This window comes from Lithobates pipiens, unplaced genomic scaffold (assembly GCF_037356315.1).
Source record: "Lithobates pipiens isolate NorthernLeopardFrog02 unplaced genomic scaffold, aLitPip1_a1.2 Scaffold_18, whole genome shotgun sequence".
NCBI classification, from domain to species: Eukaryota; Metazoa; Chordata; class Amphibia; order Anura; family Ranidae; genus Lithobates; species Lithobates pipiens.
This window is the reverse complement of record NW_027507758.1, coordinates 634516370-634536297: the sequence shown is the minus strand read 5'-3', so window position 1 is coordinate 634536297 and position 19928 is coordinate 634516370. Positions and strand designations below refer to the sequence as shown.

The 19928-nt window shown below is 49.2% G+C and overlaps 2 protein-coding genes across 10 annotated transcripts in view; both read left to right on the top strand.

Annotated features, from left to right (window-relative positions):
- The window catches only part of LOC143989539 (uncharacterized), a 427264-nt gene that overhangs the window by 190967 nt on the left and 216369 nt on the right, over positions 1-19928 (top strand). The window lies entirely within an intron of this gene.
- Positions 1064-2210, top strand: LOC143989836 (uncharacterized). The gene has a single exon (XM_077490115.1). It carries the CDS (start codon positions 1334-1336, stop codon positions 2060-2062), a length of 729 nt encoding a protein of 242 aa, XP_077346241.1. The 5' UTR covers positions 1064-1333; the 3' UTR covers positions 2063-2210.

Genomic DNA, 19928 nt, shown 5'->3' with positions numbered 1-19928 from the left:
CTGAACCAGACAAATTCCAGCCTTCACCCATCACGGCGGGTATTGTTAGCCAACCTTCAGGTTTATCTGGGGCTCTTTCTCGGAAGAGCCTCCTACCTGGGCCATGTAGAAAGCTCTGCCAGAAACTTTTGTGCGCTCTGTATAAACAGTACACCAAGTCTGGTTTTCCCAGAGCCCAGTCTTCCAATGGAGAGGACTTACAGGCAAAACCTCGCTTCTTCGGCAGACGAGGCCCGGGTACCATACCATCTTGGGAGTCAAAATATCGGCCCGAGGTATGGATCCGGTTCGTTGTAGCCCTTAGGCCCTCGCAGGGACCTGCATAGAGCTAATGTTTTACGTGACCAACCACCATAGACACTGGCGAAAAAACTGAGGTGCCTCCCATATGGGAGGGGTTATATAGGGGAGGAATTCTCATTAATTGGGGTCAACCAGTGTCCAATCACCAGAGGTGCCTATATAACCACTATGTAATGAAGCTCCTGTGTCCCGTGATGTATGATCAAGAAATATTATTTAAATATATATTATAATAATTATATATATAATAATAACCATTACACTATATAATTTATATTGCACTTTACATACTCCTGACCCCTGCACTGTATACACTATATTTTACATTACATCGTTCTGAAACAATATAGTTCTATCTGTTGAATCCTATACAATATGTGGTACATTACATAGTCTTGACTTCTGCTCTCTCTCCTCTACCCACTGCTATATATACACGTACACATGTATTCTCTTTTGTTACACCCATTTTCTACCAGCTGGACATTTTTATTTTTGATTGGAGCACAGACTTTTTTTTACATGTTGATAATAATGTGATAACACCCTCAAACTTTGGAACCTTAAACAGAAAGTGATAATGAGGGAGGAGTCAATAACCCAATGATGGGGGTCTTCAGGATCAGTCCAGTCTTCATCTTGGTTGTTCTCCCCCCATCCTCACTCTCTGACCTCTGGTGGGGCTCAGCCCCGCTGTTATTCAGGACTATAATAATGTTGATCTCTGATTCTGATATGTAGCAGATTCTCCCTCCTAATAATACATCTAGCTGTCTGTTATTCTCAGAGTGGATCAAATATCCAACTGTATATCTGGATCTTTATATTTACCGCTGTATATAGATATTCAAGAATATTAACTCAATTATACACCAACCTTTTTTAATGTTTTTTTTATCCAATTAATCAAAACAATAATCGGCCAAATAACCAGTTATAAAAATAATCATTAGCTGCCGCCCTACAGAGGACCCATTTACTAGTTACCTTGAGGGGGGAATTGTAAGATCCTCAGAGACAAAGCTGTCTGATGTGGGCGGAGTCCTGGTTTAGGGGAACCAATCAGCTCATGTCTAGTAATAATCTTTGTATTTCTATTTTAGTAGATGGACGGGAGATGAGGAAAACCTCAGAGGATTGTCTCACTTTGTCTCCAGACTGTAAAGTAGAAGATGAGGACATCACACAGTATAGTCCAGGAGAAAACCCGACTACCTCAAATGTCCATCCGGCACCACACAGTGTAGATGGACCATCGTATTCCTCTTATCCTGAGGAACCTCAGACTGTGAGGGACGGTGCCGTCCTTCCAACAGAAAAGAGATTTTCCTGTACTGAGTGTGGGAAGGGTTTCCGTTTTAAGTCCAATCTTGATGTGCATAAAAGATCTCACACAGGAGAGAAACCGTATTCCTGTCCTGAGTGCGGGAAATGTTTCAGTTCTAAATTCAATCTTAAGGTTCATATAAAATCTCACACAGGGGAGAAGCCGTATTCCTGTTCTGAGTGCGGGAAAGGTTTTATAGGAAAATCAGAACTTGTAAAACATCAGAGATTTCACACTGGAGAGAAGCCCTATTCCTGTCCTGAGTGCTGGAAATGTTTCATTTCTAAATTCATTCTTAATAATCATATAAAATCTCACGCAAGAGAGAAGCCCTATTCCTGTCCTGAGTGTGGGAAAGGTTTTATAGGAAAATCAGACCTTTGTAAAACATCAGAGGTGTCACACGGTGCAGCAGCCATATTCCTGTCTTGAATGCAGGAAAGGTTTTTTGCGGAAGTCCCATCTTAATACACATCAGAGATCTCACACGGGGGAGAAGCCGTATTCCTGTCCTGAGTGTGGGAAATGTTTTTCACAGAAGTCCCATCTTTACAGACATCAGAGATCTCACACAGGGGAGAAGCCGTATTCCTGTTCTGAGTGTGGGAAATGTTTTTCTGTGAAGTCCACCCTTTACAGACATCAGAGATCTCACACGGGGGAGAAGCCATATTCCTGTCCTGAGTGCGGGAAATGTTACTCACAGAAGTCTGATCTTTCTAGGCATCAGAGATCACACACGGAGGAGAAGCCGTATTCCTGTCCTGAATGAGGGAATTGTTCCTCACGGAAGTCCTGTCTTCCTGTACAACAGGCATCCCACACAACCCTCAACGTGAATTTTGTGTGTCAGAATTGTGTACACGCGATCGGAATTTCCGAGAACGGATTTTGTTCTTCCTGTACATCAGGAATCCCACACAACCCTCGAGGTGTATTAGTGCCTTGAGTGCGGGAAATGTCTTCTATATGAATGTTGCTGGACATCACAGCTCTCATGTGGGGAAGGAGCACACCCTGATATACACCTCAGATATACTCCATGGCTGATCTTCATCATGCACTGGCTTCCACTCACCCAACGAATAAAATTCAAAGTACTAACAATAATTTACAAAGCCATCCATAACTCTGCCCCCCAGCTACATCATTGACCTAGTCCCGAAATACCAACCAAGCCGTTCTCTTCAGTCATCCCAAGACCTTCTGCTCTCTAGCTACCATGCTCGCTTCCAGGATTTCTCCAGAGCTTCTCCCATCCTTTGGAACTCCCTACCTCAATCTGTCCGACTGCCCCCTAATCTATCCATCTTTAGACGATCCTTGAAAACCCTTCTCTTCAAAGAAGCCTATCCTGCTTCTAACTAACACTGTTTTACTTCCTCCATCAGCTCGTCCCCCATAGCTATTACCTTTTGTATCAATTGCCCCTTCCTTTTTAGATTGTAAGCTCTAACGAGCAGGGCCCTCTGATTCCTCTTGTACCAAATTGTAATGTACCTGTAATGTCTGCCCTCATGTTGTAAAGCGCTGAGCAAACTGTTGGCACTATATAAAACCTGTAAAATAATATAATAATAATGTAAGAAACAGTTCCAGGGGTGTTGAAAAAAAAAAAAAAAAACTTGTCCAAGGGACTAAAGCAGGGTCCCAATCTCCTTGTTCTGATAAAATAAATTATTTTACCCAAATCCATATATAAATCTGAGGTGCTTTTAGGAATGTATAAATTTAGGTGCTCAGTACAAGTGCATGCTGAGCAGACAAATCACACTCCGGTGTCCGCTCTGTTACAGGAAAAGTTCACATTTTATAAAAAATAATAAAGGCACATTTTCTGCAGGAAAAAAAAATGTTAATTTGCAATTTTTTTTAGGATCCTGGAAAGCATTGCAGTGCTGATGGCTGGTGCTATGCAGGGCTCCTGAAGGCCTGCAAAGGGACTAGTACATGGATATAAATGCACTTCGAGGTAATGCTAACTCTGGATTTAAAATTGCAAAACGACATACCAAAAAAAATATATGTAGCAAAAATATATATAGCTTAAAAAAATTATATATGGCAAAAATTGATATGTATATAAAATAAAAACCACCTGTTAAGCACTATGTGATAACCGGACCGCCCCTTACAAAATTTTGGTCTTGATTATGTGCCACTTTTTGTAAGGGGCGGTCCGTTTATCATATAGTGCTTAACAGGTGGTTTTTTATTATATATATAATTTTTTGCCATATAGAATTTTTTTGGGCTATATGTTAGAAGGCTGGCCATTGGTTAGCCTGCATTTGTAGGAGGAGTGTGGGGCTTCTTAATCCCCTCCTCTCCTCCCGTGGCCTCGTCGGCTGCATTTCCGGGTTCTGCATTTCCGGGTTGTCGTCGTGCGCAGCGTCATTTCCGGGTCAGCTCCGCACGGTAGTCGGCTGTACAGCGTGGACGTTCGGCGCTGTCCTCCTGGGGTGTCGGTGGGTATCTGCAGTCGTCCTTGCTGCATCGGTCGGTCGGGGGAGATGCTCACTCTCCTATCTCCCCTCATGCAGGCTCGTTCCAGGGTTCAGAGGCAGGTCGGTTCTCTCTTCTGGTCGGCGCCAGCATTTTCAGTTCAGCTGCGGTGGGTAGTGATCTCTGCTGTCGGTGCAGGTAGGTCTGTGGGCAGGGGGTTGGGGTGGGGGGGGGTCGCCGCTGGTCAGGGGTGGCAGCATGCCTGGTCGGGCAAGTGGCTGGGGGGGGGGTCGCCTTTGGGCAGGGGTGGCAGCTTGCGGGGGATGCAGGTGCCTGTAGTGAGGGGGGGGTAAGGTTTTGCTTTGTTGGTCTGGGTTCCTGTCAAATTTGTTTTACAGGTTTGGGCATTCATGTCTGTCATTTATTTTTGTCTGTCATGCTGCTGCAGGGGTTTATTGGTGTTTCCACCCCACGCACAGGGTGTTTTCCTTTCTTCACAGGAGGATCAGTTAGTTACAGTCTGTCGGTCAAGGTAAGTGAGAATGGAGGAGGGAAGGGGGGGTAAGTAGCGGAGGTCATGTACCTATCCTTTTGGGGGTTTAGGGTTTTTTCTGGTGTTGTTAGGAGGTCATGGGTTGTCCGGGGGGGGGGGCATTGTGGTTCTTGTTGCTCTGGGTCCAATCGGTGCTGGCACGAGCTGGGGTCATTTCTGTCGGTGTATGCACATGGACTGGGGCGCACAGGTTTCTCCATGGGGTTCGGGCTTTCCTCAGCTATGTGGCCACGGTTAGCCCCTCATTCGGGCTGCCACTTAGCTCTCACAGGAGGACCACGCCTCGGGGGGGGGGGGGGTCACGGGGATTGCAGGGTGGGGGGTCTGGGGGTTGTTCCAGCCTGGTTGGTTGGGTGGGCTTTCGGCCTCATTCAGGGGCTCAAGGTCACTGTTTCCACGGTTCTTACCCAGGGATTTTCCCACCACAGAGCACGTTCTCTCTGTTCGGGTGGGGGGTTTTTTCCCTGGGATTCGGTTCTGTTTTGGTTAGGGTTATATCGTTTGCATTTCGTTATTGGTTTTTCAGGTCTTTCATCGCAGTGTCGCAGGTGGAGTCTTCGGTTCGTTCAGGAACGTCAGGTGTGTTCGCTTGTTTCTTGCCCAGGGGTTAGTTGAGCGGTTACATAATTGGATCTGTCACGTCTTCAGATCCGTACAGGCTGAGGTTTAGTTTTTAATTGGTTGTATTTGCAATCTTCTCGCCTGTACTTTCATACGTCATACGTTGCACGTCACTTACATTCTTATTTGGTACCTACCACGGTCTGTGGGTACTAAGCCCTGAGTTGTTCGTTTTTAATTTCCTGTTCTAGCGCCACAGGTTGCTCGGGCTCGTGCTACACTCACGCAGGGGGTCACGGTCACTAGCTTCTCATGCGCTATGTTCTATGTTCTCAGCACCACTCACCATTTCGGTTAGTTTAGGTAGGTTTGGGCATGTCAGGTTGTGCTTGATGTTTTGGTTGGTTTTTCTACAGATTGGATCATGTCACACGTGTCTGAAAGTGACGAATTTGCGTACATCCCATCCACTCCGGCTAGGGCCTCGGAGCACGGCAGTACACCATCTTTGAGGAGTTGGACTGTTCCTAGGCTCATGGCAGAACTCAGGGGAAGAGGCATTCCTTTCCCAGCCTCAGCCAGGAAAGCGGAATTATTTAGACTCCTCTTTCCAGTTCCTTCCCAGCCACAGCCTTCCGCCAGCACGGAGCAGGCATCCCTGGTCACGTCTCTGACGCAGATCCACGCGGTTTTGAATACCTTGTCCACTTCTGTTCAGCTGTTGCAGGACAGGATGGATGTATTAGAGGCCCGTCCAGCCAGTGCGGTCTTGCCAGTGGCGTCCCCTGGTCTGGTGCCGTCTGCAGGTAACAGCAGTGGGCCCGTTCCTTTGATAAATCCTTCAGCTTCTGCTTTATTGCCTTCAGTGTCCCCCGCTCATTTCATTCCGGCCAATCTGAAGAAGGACATCTTGGAGGGGAAAGATGTCAATCTGGCATCTCTTCTCATTGCGTCGCAGGACGTAGTAGAGAACAAAGCTTATGCTTGCGGGGAAGTTTCGGTGGTCCTCAGGACCCGTGATCCCAGGCTTAACCGCAAGCTGAGCATTGCGGAATTTGTACTGGCTTTCGGTATTTTTAGGGATGTCATCTGCACGGTTAGTCCCGGCAGAAGGGAGGAGCTGGACCTCTATCTACACAAGGTGGTTGATTTGGCCCACAAATATGGCGGTTCTACGTTCTATGACTACCATAGGTCTTTCTCTTCCAAAGTGGCAGCAATGTGGGCTCAGTTCCAGTTGGTCACATGTTGGAGTAACATTGACACAGAGTTGTTCTGTAGACACTTTGCTAGTCAGAAATCTCCAACTTGTGCTAACTGTCAATCTGCGGCCCACACTGCCAATTGGTGTCCCAATCTGGACCACCCAGGGGTTTCTGGGGCTCACAGGTCAGGTTTTAGTGGTCCTTCCTCCGGGCCTTCGGGGCAGGTTGACAAGCTTGGCAGGCCCATCCATTTGCTGGGTAAGGCTCAGCTTTGTAATAATTTCAATTACACAACCTGTAATTACAATCAATGTAGGTTGTTGCATGTGTGTGCCAACTGCTTTAGGGCTCATCCTAAAACTGCTTGTCCGATCAAGCCATCCGGTGCATCTTGACTGAGCCGGGTCAATATTCCCAGGTTGGATTTCTGGTTGTGCCAGCATCCTTCCCCGGGTTTTAGGCGTTTCTTGGTGGATGGGTTTTCAGAGGGGTTTCACACGGGTTTAATCACCCTCCCGTTGCAGTCTCACGAATGCGCCAACTTGGTCTCTGCTGCCGACAATGCCAGTGTAGTGGACCGGCTGTTGCAGGATGAGCTGTCTAAGGGGTTTGTGATTGGGCCTTTTTTGTCCCCGCCGTTCCGTATGTGGAGGGTTAGCCCTATTGGCATTGTCAAGGGGAAATTTTCAAATAAATTTCGTTTGATTTACGATCTGTCGGCTCCTCATTCTTCGCATATTCCTAGTTTAAATTCACTTATCCCATCTGAGGAGTTTTCCTTGCAGTACGCATCTGTGGATTCCGCCATTCAACATATCTTGCAGTCAGGCAGGGGGACATGGTTGTCGAAAGCAGACATCTCTGACGCTTTCAAGCTCCTCCCGATCAGACCATCGCTCTGGCAGTGGCATGGTTTCAAATGGCGGGGGCAGTTTTACTTCGCTACCAAACTTACTTTTGGCTCCAAGAGTAGCCCTTGGATTTTTAACAATTTTGCTTCTGCGCTCAATTGGATTTTGTCTACGCAGTTGGGGTGTGGCAAGGTTATTCATTACTTGGATGATTTCTTGCTGCTGGAGTTCCCGGCTCAGCCACCCAAGGATCTCGCGGTTCTCACCGAGTTATTCAGTGATCTGAATGTCCCCTTGGCTACCCACAAGGTCGAGGGACCGTCCACGGTGATTACCTTTTTGGGGATCACTTTGGACACTGTCCATATGATGGCAAGCTTACCGCAGGATAAGCTGGTGAGGATCCGCGAGTTCATCCACAAGTTGGTCAGGTCTCCGTTGTGCTCTAAAAAAGAACTTCAGTCGCTTTTGGGTATGCTCAATTTTGCCATGAGGATCATTCCTCAGGGCAGGTCGTTTGTGGCCAGGCTCCTGGCCCTCCTCCCGCTCTTCCGAGAAGCAGATTCGGTGGTGCGCTTGAGGGCTGACGCCAGGGCCGATCTTCTCATGTGGGACCGGTTCTTGTGTGATTGGAATGGGATTTCCTTGTTTATTCATGCCCCCACGTCAGTTTCCCCCAGGGTTTTTTCAGATGCCGCCGCTTCGGTAGGTTTCTCTGCTATTTTCGGGGACCAGTGGCTTGCGGGCCCCTGGCCGCCAGAGGTAGCAGACATTCCAGGTTTCTCGCAGACATCCGCTCTTTTTGAGATTTTCCCCGTGGTGGCCGCAGCCTGCACTTGGGGTCCCTCTTGGTCTGGGCAGACGGTCGTTTTCTTCACTGACAACATGGCCATGGCGGAGATCATCAACAAGGGGAGGTCAGGTTCTCTTGAGATCATGGCATTCATGCGCAGATTGACGTGGCTGGGCCTCAAATTTAAATTTCATTTCCAGGGGGAATTCATAAGCGGGGTTTTTAACGGGGCTGCTGATGCGTTATCTAGGGCTGATTTTCAGCGTTTCTTTTCACAGCATCCAGAGGCAGATCGGAGGGGCATGCCAGTTCCGCCATTTGCCAGGCTGAGGTTGGATTAGATGCCCTAGGTGTTCAAGCGGCCAGCCTGATCCTTATCATCAGGAACACGCTCAGGGCTTACGGAACGGCTTGGAGGTGTTTTAATGGTTTTAGGTCCCACTTCCCCTCCAACAGGGTGGGGGATGTCAGTTACGTTCTGGCTTTCATGGCTTATTGCCATAAGGATTTGTCTCTTTCCTTTAACACCATCAAATTATACCTTGCTGGGGTCCAACATTTCTTTTCCCTGCTTCATCCTGAATTTCCGTCATTTTTTGCAGCTCATCCTATTAGAGCCATGCTTAAAGGTATTCAGAAGACGCAGGGGAGGCCAGCTGTCACACGTTTGCCTATTAATTTTTTGCCATATAGAATTTTTTTGGGCTATATATATATATATATGTGTGTGAACCATAAAAAAAACAATAAACACGGATTTAAGACGTGCTAATCAATAGGGCTGCAATGATTAATCGATATTATCGATAATAATCGATAATGAAAATCGTTGTCAACGATTTTCATTATCGATTAGTTGGTCCGCACCTTCCGCCTGTATGTTCCGTGAAAAATAAAAGAAATCCTTTCCTCCTATCTCCTCCTTCCTGTGTCCTCGGCGGCGCTCTATGATCAGGCACGCACTCGCCGCTGCACGTCCGCGGCGCGCCTCTCCTCCTCGCTGATGTCACGTGACATTCACACAGATCTCAGCCCCGCCCGCTGCTGCCTCGAGGGAACAGAGAGGCGAGGGAGAGAATCTGTGAGGAGGACACTGAGCCGAGCTGCACACAGAGTGTGAAAAAAAGGTAGCAGCTATCGGCAAGTTGTAAAAGCACACACAACATTCAGTGCCACACTGGTGTTTCTGCAGGGGGGGGAATAATAGTGCCCCATTGGTGTTTCTGGGGGGGGGAGGGGGGGAATAGTGCCCCATCATTGGTGTCCCTGGGAGGAGTAGCACCTCCCGGGGACACCAATGATGGGGCACTATTCCCCCCCCGGCTGAAACACCAATGTGGCTCTATTATCCCCCCCCCAGAAACACCAATGTGGGAGGAATAACGCCCCGTCATTGGTGTCCGTGGGGGGGGGGGGGATAGTGCCCCGTCATTGGTGTCCGCGGGGGGGGGGGGGGGGGGAATAGTGCCCCGTCATTGGTGTCTGTGGGGGGGGAATAGTGCCCCGTCATTGGTGTCCGTGGGGGGGGAATAGTGCCCCGTCATTGGTGTCCGTGGGGGGGAATAGTGCCCCATCATTGGTGTCCGTGGGGGGGGGGGGGGAATAGTGCCCCGTCATTGGTGTCCGTGGGGGGGGGGAATAGTGCCCCTTCATTGGTGTCCGTGGGGGGGGAATAGTGCCCCGTCATTGGTGTCCGTGGGGGGGAATAGTGCCCCGTCATTGGTGTCCGTGGGGGGGGGGGGATAGTGCCCCGTCATTGGTGTCCGTGGGGGGGGGAATAGTGCCCCGTCATTGGTGTCCGTGGGGGGGAATAGTGCCCCGTCATTGGTGTCCGTGGGGGGGGAATAGTGCCCCGTCATTGGTGTCCGTGGGGGGGGGATAGTGCCCCGTCATTGGTGTCAGTGGAAGGAATAGTGCCCCGTCATTGGTGTCCGTGGGGGGGAATAGCGCCCCATCATTGGTGTCCATGGGGGGGGGGGAATAGTGCCCTGTCATTGGTGTCCGTGGGGGGGGGAATAGCGCCCCATCATTGGTGTCCATGGGGGGGGGGAATAGTGCCCTGTCATTGGTGTCCGTGGGGGGGGGGGAATAGTGCCCCGTCATTGGTGTCCGTGGGGGGGGGATAGTGCCCCGTCATTGGTGTCCGTGGGGGGGGAATAGTGCCCCGTCATTGGTGTCCGTGGGGGGGGATAGTGCCCCGTCATTGGTGTCCGTGGGGGGGGAATAGTGCCCCGTCATTGGTGTTCGTGGGGGGGAATAGTGCCCCGTCATTGGTGTCCGTGGGGGGGGGATAGTGCCCCGTCATTGGTGTCCGTGGGGGGGGGAATAGTGCCCCGTCATTGGTGTCCGTGGGGGGGGGAATAGTGCCCCGTCATTGGTGTCCGTGGGGGGGGAATAGTGCCCCGTCATTGGTGTCCGTGGGGGGGGGGGATAGTGCCCCGTCATTGGTGTCCGTGGGGGGGGAATAGTGCCCCGTCATTGGTGTTCGTGGGGGGGAATAGTGCCCCGTCATTGGTGTCCGTGGGGGGGGGATAGTGCCCCTTCATTGGTGTCCGTGGGGGGGGAATAGTGCCCCGTCATTGGTGTCCGTGGGGGGGAATAGTGCCCCGTCATTGGTGTCCGTGGGGGGGGGAATAGTGCCCCGTCATTGGTGTCCGTGGGGGGGGGGAATAGTGCCCCGTCATTGGTGTCCGTGGGGGGGGGGAATAGTGCCCCGTCATTGGTGTCCGTGGAGGGGAATAGTGCCCCGTCATTGGTGTCTGTGGGGGGGGGAATAGTGCCCCGTCATTGGTGTCCGTGGGGGGAGGAATAGTGCCCCGTCATTGGTGTCCGTGGGGGAGGGGAATAGTGCCCCGTCATTGGTGTCAGTGGGAGGAATAGCGCCCCGTCATTGGTGTCAGTGGGAGGAATAGTGCCCCGTCATTGGTGTCAGTGGGAGGAATAGTGCCCCGTCATTGGTGTCAGTGGGAGGAATATTGCCCCGTCATTGGTGTCAGTGGGAGCAATAGTGCCCCGTCATTGGTGTCAGTGGGAGGAATAGTGCCCCGTCATTGGTGTCAGTGGGAGGAATAGTGCCCCGTCATTGGTGTCAGTGGGAGGAATATTGCCCCGTCATTGGTGTCAGTGGGAGGAATAGTGCCCCGTCATTGGTGTCCGTGGGGGGGGGGAATAGCGCCCCATCATTGGTGTCCATGGGGGGGGGGAATAGTGCCCCGTCATTGGTGTCCGTGGGGGGGGGGAATAGTGCCCCGTCATTGGTGTCAGTGGGAGGAATAGCGCCCTGTCATTGGTGTCAGTGGGAGGAATGGTGCCCCATCATTGGTGTCCCAGTTTTTTCATTATTACTTTTAAATAAACGGAAAAATTGAACATTATGTTTTTTTGTGATTTTATCCGATTAATAGAAAAAATTATCGGCCGATTAATCGATTATGAAAATAATCATTAGTTGCAGCCCTACTAATCAATCATTTGTATTTTAACATCAAACTAATTTGTGTCGTTAAAAATATAGTTCATATAGTCCATAAATCCTCTATTCAGAATTGTTATCAAACTGATATAGGAAAAAGTCTATTGTGGGAGAATTGTAGTGAAATGCTGACACCAGTAGAAACCACCTCCATGCGTGCACAGGTAAATCAAGGGGGTGTTTGGACAGAAACCCCCTTTGGTAATGCTCTTACCAAGGCCAATAGGTTCAATCAGGCGTAACAACACTTCCACTATAAAATGGGTCTTCACTACTTTCTCCACCACTGCGCTCCTATCCCTTTAATGGCTCAGCAAAAATAAACAAAGACAGTGGACATAGCGTAATCCCATTTAAAACTATTTTTTAATGTTGCTCATTAAAACCATCATAATATGCAATCACAAAGGAATAAACTTGATATAACGTTAGTTCACATCTGACATTTGCAGTATCAGGTATACACAGTCTCTCCTACCCTTGTACACACGATCGGAGATTCCGACGGAATGTGTCCGATCGGAGCGTTTTGTCAGATATTCCGACTGTGTGTGGTCTGCATTGGACTGTTTCCGTCGGACCAAATTTTCCAACTTGCCTGAAATATTTTCCGACAAAATGATCCGATCGGACATACTCCGATCATGTGTAGAGAATTGCGATCGGACAAAGTGCCACGCATGCTCAGATCAAATTCCTACATCAAAACTATTGGCTACTAGCCTGAACGTAGTCCCGTCTTAATGAAATAACGTCATCACGCTCTGAACGATCGGATTTTCCGACAACTTCGTCCGACCGTGTGTATACAACAGTTTCGGACAAAATCCGACGGATTTGGTTGTCGGAATCTCCGACCGTGTGTACAAGGGCTTACTCGCTGCAGCGCCGGTTATAGCCGAAAGAGGACCCAACTATCTTTCACAAGATACTGGCATGGTTACACTCGTCGTATGGCTCTACCCTGGCGCGTTTTGTCATTCCGACATCATCTGAGGGTGGGACCATATGGCACTCACTCTCTTTTATGCCTCCGGAGTAGCTAATCATCATCCGGAGGCATAGAAGAGAGAGCGCCGTATGACCCCACCCTCAGATGATGTCTGAATGATGAAACGCGTCATGGCGGAGCTTTACGACGAGTGTAACCATGCCAGTATCTTGTGAAAGACAGTCGGATCCTCTGTCGGCTATAACTGGAGCTGCAGCGAGTGACAGTGAGCGGTAGGAGAGACTGTGTATACCTGATACTGCAAATGACAGATGTGAACTAACGTTATATCAAGTTTATTCCTTTGTGATTGCATATTATGATGGTTTTATTGAGCAACATTAAAAAAAAAAGTTTTAAATGGGATTACGCTATGTCCGCTGTATTTGTTTATTTTTGCTGAGCCATTAAAGGGATAGGAGCGCAGTGGTGGAGAAAGTAGTGAAGACCCATTTTATAGTGGAAGTGTTGTTACGTCTGATTGAACCTATTGGTCCCGGTAAGAGCATTACCAAAGGGGGTTTCTGTCCACACACCCCCTTGATTTACCTGTGCACGCATGGAGGTGGTTTCTACTGGTGTCAGCATTTCACTACAATTCTCCCACAATAGACTTTTTCCTATATCAGTTTGATAACAATTCTGAATAGAGGATTTATGGACTATATGAACTATATTTTTAACGACACAAATGAGTTTGATGTTAATATACAAATGATTGATTATGCTGCTTAAATCCGTGTTTATTTTATTTTTTTATGGTTTGCACTATTTCTATTTGAATGTGCCTGTAAGTAGCAACTGAAATTAGTTTGTTTAATGAAAATGTATTTTATATTTTATGGTTTTTCATTTTTTGCGCTTGTATTTGTAAGGAACAGGGCGGAGGTTTACGTATAAATATTTTTGTGATATATGTATATATATGTAGCGCGGGCTCCTGAAGAGGACGCGCTATGTGTTTTTTTCTATTTAAAATTCCTAAAGCCAAAGTTGGGTTTTAGGGTCAATTATGCTAGGTTCTGGTTTCAGTGCCAGTCTGGCTGGATTGCACTGGGTTCTGCTTGGCCACAGGTGTCGCTGTCACCACTGGCAAGTGTGAGAATGCAGTTTAGCTAAGCGTATTGGGTACCATTCTTTCTCGGAACCAGCCCAGTGGGAGTGTCATCTTGCTGTGCATTCTGGGAGAGGGTACTTAGGGTACTAACATCACGTGCGTTTGGGTTCCAGTCCAGAAGATTTTTCTGTCTGCTTGGTCCTGGTCCTGTCCAGCCCCCATGGCCCTCATGGCCTGGGGTGCGGATCCATCCAATTCCGAGTCTCGGGGCTGGCTAGCCCGAGGCAAAGTAACTGGGAGGAGGATTCAAAGGTGGTCCGGTGCCATCTCATCTATGGAGAGGCCCAGCAACTGGAGACGCAACCAGGGGAGGACTCTTCCAGAGAAGGCCACACATAAGGCTGGCTTCTCAGAAAGAGCCTGGAGGCTCAGTTGAAAGAAACCAAGTGAATCTACACTCATACGGTATCGCCGGACTGGCTGCGAGATACTGGTACCTTATGATAGCTCTCTAATTTTACCTACATCCTTCAGTTACATTCAAGTCTGTGGCAGAGACTTTATTCACAAGTGTTCTACATTCAAGTTTGTGGCAGAGACTTTGCTCTATTTAAACACTCTATCAGCTGCTGGGCCTGGTGAGAGGAGGTAGCTGTGAGAATCCAGTTGTGAGCGGTAATTCTCTGGATTTCTATAGTGAGAGGCTTCCTATCTTTTGCAGTTCCAAGAGTACCTGAACTTCCTACCCAACCCTCTATCCCTCATTTGAGGGACTGTCTTGTCTACTTGTTGTCAAATAAATATCCCAAATGTGGATCCAGTGTCAGTTTCTGCAGATCTTTGGGCCATCTACCTCGGGAAACCCCTAGACCAGTGATGGCGAACCTTGGCACCCCAGATGTTTTGGAACTACATTTCCCATGATGCTCATGCACTCTGCAGTGTAGTGTAGCATCATGGGATAATGTAGTTCCAAAACATCTGGGGTGCCAAGGTTCGCCATCACTGCCCTAGACGTATATGAGGACAAGAAGGTAACGGTAAGTAGTGATGGACGAACTTCCGACGGGACGTTTCGCGGACCGCGAACGCGGCCGATAGTTCGCGAACCGGAACATTCGCGGCGGGCCCCATTGACTTCAATGGGAGGCGAACTTCGCAAACCTATAGGTCAAATTTGCAGCCACAAAATAATTATTAGCTGTGCAAACATAGTCCCACCACATGGCCAATGACATAACACATGTATGAGGTGAATCTGGGATCGACAACTACAAGCATTCTTTTTTTATATGTGAAATTGTTGTGACAATTCAGGACTGTGGAGCGCATGAAGGCAATGGAGGAGAGGGAAGGTCAGGGACCAGGGTAGGCAAAGAAGAGGGTGCAGGAGATGATCACCAGCAGCGTGACATACAGCAATGACACCTGCACCGTGATAGAGTCATCTGACAGCAGCACCGTGATACAGAGCACTGACATCAGCAGCGTGACATACAGCAATGACACCTGCACCGTGATAGAGTCATCTGACAACAGCACCGTGATAGAGAGCACTGACATCAGCGTGACATAAAGCACTCACACCAGCACCATGATATACAGCACTGACAGCAGCACCGTGATAGAGAGCACTGACATCAGCAGCGTGACATAAAGCACTCACACCAGCCCCGTGATATACAGCACTGACAGCAGCACCGTGATAGAGAGCACTGACATCAGCAGCGTGACATAAAGCACTCACACCAGCCCCGTGATATACAGCACTGACAGCAGCACCGTGACAGAGAGCACTGACATCAGCACCGTGATATACAGCACTGACACCTGCACCGTAAGCAGCCCCAGGAGGAAGTCAGCATAGTACAGGGATGGTGGGAGCCCCTCATAATGAGCATAGCACAGGGATGGTGGGAGCACCTCAAAATATGCACAGCAGAGGTACAGCCCCAGGAGGAAGTCAGCACAGCACAGGGATGGTGGGAGCCCCTCATAATATGCAGCCCCAGTAGAAATATGACACCGCTCAACCTCTTCAAACAGGAGGGTACGGGCATATAGTACAGTGTGCTTTTTTTTGGACAAGGAAGTGAGCCAAATGAAGAAAGAAGGTCTGTGTGCTTGATAAAAAAAATTGTTTATAGACATATACATGGTCTACTGGTCACATGTGTTGAATTCCTCCGAGATCCATGCCTCATTCATTTTTAGAAATGTGAGGTAGTTAACACTGTCGTGAGCTAGGCGAGTACGCTTATCGGTCACGATCCCCCCTGCTGCGCTGAACGTCCTTTCGGACAGGACACTGGATGAGGGGCAAACCAACAGTTCCATTGCAAATTGGGCAAGCTCTGGCCAGAGGCCAAGCCTGCCCACTCAGTAGTCCAGGGGTTCATCACTCCTCAGAGCGTCCACATCGGCCATCAACCCGATGTAGTCGGACACCTGACGGTCTAGGCGTTCCCTGATGCTGGATCCGGATGACACCTGTCGATGGGTCGGCTGAAAGAATGACCTCATATCCGAAGTCACCAACACATCTTAAAACCGGCCTCTTCTTGCAGGCGCTGTTGGATTGGTACCCGCAACTCCTTCTCTGGGAGGGGGAATTGCTCCTCTGCCAGCGCACGCAAAAGCAGAATGCAGCATTTCTCGAAGCAAGGCCTGGAAGTGCTGCATTCTGACAGCCCTCTGCGACGGCGGTAACATTTCTGCCATTTTGTGTTTGTACCGAGGGTCTAAGTACGTTGCCACCCAGTACTGGTCCTTAACCTTTATACAGGGGTCCCTATTAAAACACTGGAGCATGAAGGCCCCCATTTGCACTAAAGTGGAAGCGGTGTGGTGGCCTGGCTCCTGCTCATCATCCAGGATAATGTCGTCCTCTTCATTCTCCTCTCCCCATCCACGCACAACAGGGATCCCAGAAAGGTTTCAGGCATGCTCTTCTTGCTCCTCCTCATCCGCCCCGGCACCATCCTCCTCTGACTCCTGTTGTTGACTTGTCTCAGATAGAGTAGCCCCCCCTGAGAATTCATCCAACATTGCGACTTCCTCATCTTCCCGCTCCTGCTCCTCCACAGCTTGATCAATGACACGACGCAATGCACGCTCCATAAAGAAGGCATAAGGTACCATGTCACTGATGGCGCCATGGCTGCGACTGACCAGTTTGGTGATCTCCTCAAATGGCCGCAGAAGTCTGCATGTGTCACGCATGAGCAGCCACTGGCGCGGTGAAAAAAAACCCAGCTCCCCAGAACCGGTTCTGCTGCAGAGTTCATACAGGTAGACGTTAACTGCACGTTTCTGCTGGAGCAGCCTATCAAGCATATAGAAGGTTGAGTTCCATCGCGTCGGGCAATCGCAAATAAGACATCTGACCGGGAGATTGTGTCACCGCTGAATGTCAGCAAGGCGAGCCATGGCCGTGTAAGATCTTCTGAAATGGGCCGAGATTTTTCTTGCCTGCCGCAAGATGTCCTGTACCCCAGGGTATTTGACAACGAATCGCTGCACGTCCAAGTTTAAGACATGTGCCATGCATGGCACGTGCGTGATTTTGCCCTGTTTCAATGCGCTAAGCAGATTGGCACCGTTGTCACACACCACTTTACCAACTGTCAAATTGATCGGTGTTAGCCACTGATCTGCCTGTGAACGCAAAGCTGAAAGGAGTGCCGGGCCAGTGTGGCTCTTGGCTTCCAGGCACAACAGACGCAGCATGGCATGGCAACGTCTCACCTGGCATGTGGAATAGGTTCTGGGGAGCTTGGGCGGTGCAGCGGAAGAGACGCTAGCAGCGGAAAAGGAGAAGTCAGCTGAAGAGGAGAGGGAGGAGGATGGAGTAGGAGGAGAAGAAGAGTCAGGCCTGCATGCAATCCATGGCGGTAAAACCAAATCTACACGGGTGCCACGGGTTACATGCTTGACGGCCGTCAGAAGGTTCACCCAGTGGGCAGTAAAAGTGATATACCTTCCCTGCCCGTGTTTGCTAGACCACATGTCTGTGGTCAGATGTATCTTGGCACCGACACTGTGTGCCAGAGATACATTCACTTGCCGCTGAACATGGCCATATAGCTCTGGGATGCCCTTCTCTGAGAAATACTTCCTTCCTGGGACCTTCCATTGTGGTGTTCCAATGGCCACAAATTTGCGAAAGGCCTCCGAGTCCACCAGTTTATATGGCAGTAGTTGGCGGGCTATAAGTTCTGACAAGCCAGCCGTCAACCGTTGGGCAAGAGGGTTATCCGGCGTCATCATTTTTTTACACTCGAACATTAGGCCCATGGAAGCCTGCCTTTTTGCAGAAAAATGTGAGCTTGGCGTGATGGAAGGTGGAGTGGAGGACAATTGTGAGGAGAGAGGAGAAGGAGAAGATGAGGCTGGACGGTGAGAGCCTGCAGTGTGGCTTTGTGTGTTCCGTTGCTCCCACTCGGCTCGGTGATGGCTGCCCATGTGCCTTCTTAAGGCGGTCGTCCCTAGGTGAGTGTTGGGCTTACCGCGACTAATGCATTGACTGCAAAGATTGCAGATGGCAACGATATTGTCAGCAGTGGACACGTTAAAAAAGCCCACACTGCGGAGCCATGTGCCGGTGTCCTGGGAGCTCCAGATGTGACCGTACATGGTCGATGACTCGCTCCTGATACATTTGCAGTCTGCTTTGTCCCTCCTGTGCAATGTAAGTTATTGCTGCTTCTCCTCCCTATCTGCTGGTCCATATCTCCCTCTGAACTCCCCTCCTCTTCCTCTCTTGTGGGCACCCACGTGACATCACTAGACACGTCATCATCAACGTCACCTTCCCCACCGCTATAAGTAGAGATCTCGGAGTAGGCAGCAACACCGGGGACCAACCTCCTCCTTGGGCTGATCTGGGTACTGTCGTCAGACTGCTGAGTAGCGGTTGTTGCTACCTCCTCTTCCTGATCCAATACCAAGAGTGGCTGCGCATCAGAAATGTCCTCTTGATATGGATCGGAAAATAATTCCTGTGACTCAAGCGGAAGGTATGTGGTGGTGGTGGTGTTGTTGGTGGTAGTGTCTTTGGGGGTGCACATAGCAGGGAGTGAAGAAGAGGGTGCAGATCGAGAGGATGAGGAGGGTGCAGAAGAGTAAGGCTGAGCGAGCCATTCAACCAAGTCTGGTGCGTCCTTTAAAGTAATTGAACGCACCTTCTGCAACTTCCCACTTTGGCTCAAGCCTGTTGCTCCTGCCCTACCCCTACCACCCCTGCGGAAGGGCCTGCCTCTTCCTCTGCCTGTCATTTTTTAAATGACCCTGTGACAAAGCTCTCAGTCCCTATACCAATGAAGGACTGCTGCAGTATAGGGCAGTGGTCAGCAGTAGTGCACCTCAACCCTATGTATTGTGGACCGATACCAGTCCTTATAGAATAGCAGACTGTACCTCACTCAACCCTATGTACTGTAGCACCCTAGACCAAGTTACCAGTCCTTATAAGGACTTTTGTGGACCAAGTAGGTTGTGTGTGAGTGATTAGCAGACTGTACGTCAGTCCCTATACCGATGAAGGACTGCTGCAGTATAGGGCAGCGGTCAGCAGTAGTGCACCTCAACCCTATGTATTGTGGACCGATACCAGTCCTTATAGAATAGCAGACTGTACCTCACTCAACCCTATGTACTGTAGCACCGTAGACAGACCAAGTTATCAGTCCTGATAAAGAGCTTTGTGGAACAAGTGAGTTGTGAATGATTAGCAGACTGCAGCAGAAGGGCAGCAGTCAAGTATAATATTCTTTCTATATTTGGAAGAAAGAATATTATACGTGTACAAGCCTATTACCATACCACTGATACCAGTCCTGAAAAGAACCTTTGTGGAACTAATAGTAACAGCTACTGTTTAAACTGACCCTCACTGCCTGACACACTGCTTCCTGCCTGTCCCTATATAAACTGGCAAAACAGAGGCTGCTGGAACAATAACTGGTTACTGGAATAGCACTTTTGTGGACCTGATAGTAACAGCTAATGATGATGACTAATCTGGCTGTCCCTACAACAGCAGCACACAGCGCCCTGTCCCTTTCTCTAAACTGACAAAAGACACTCAGGCTGCTGCAACAGTCAGTAGCACAGCAAACTTATATACACCTAACACCTATACCAGTCCTGAAAATAACTTTTGTTTACCAAATAACTAGCGATTTATCGCTCCCTGCTCCACACAGCAACCTGTCCCTATAGTGACAGAAGAAAGAATGTAAAATGGCCGCCGGATCGGGTGTATTTATAAGTTTAGGGGGAATGTCCAAGTGTCCATGTGCTGTAATGTCTCAATTGGCTGTCCTGTACCCCATAATGGATGTGTCATCAGGTCAAAGTTCTTTTACAC

Bases quoted from the DNA above. Each gene is read 5' to 3' on its own strand.
- LOC143989836 (XM_077490115.1), top strand. From the start codon at position 1,334: ATGTGGGCGGAGTCCTGGTTTAGGGGAACCAATCAGCTCATGTCTAGT.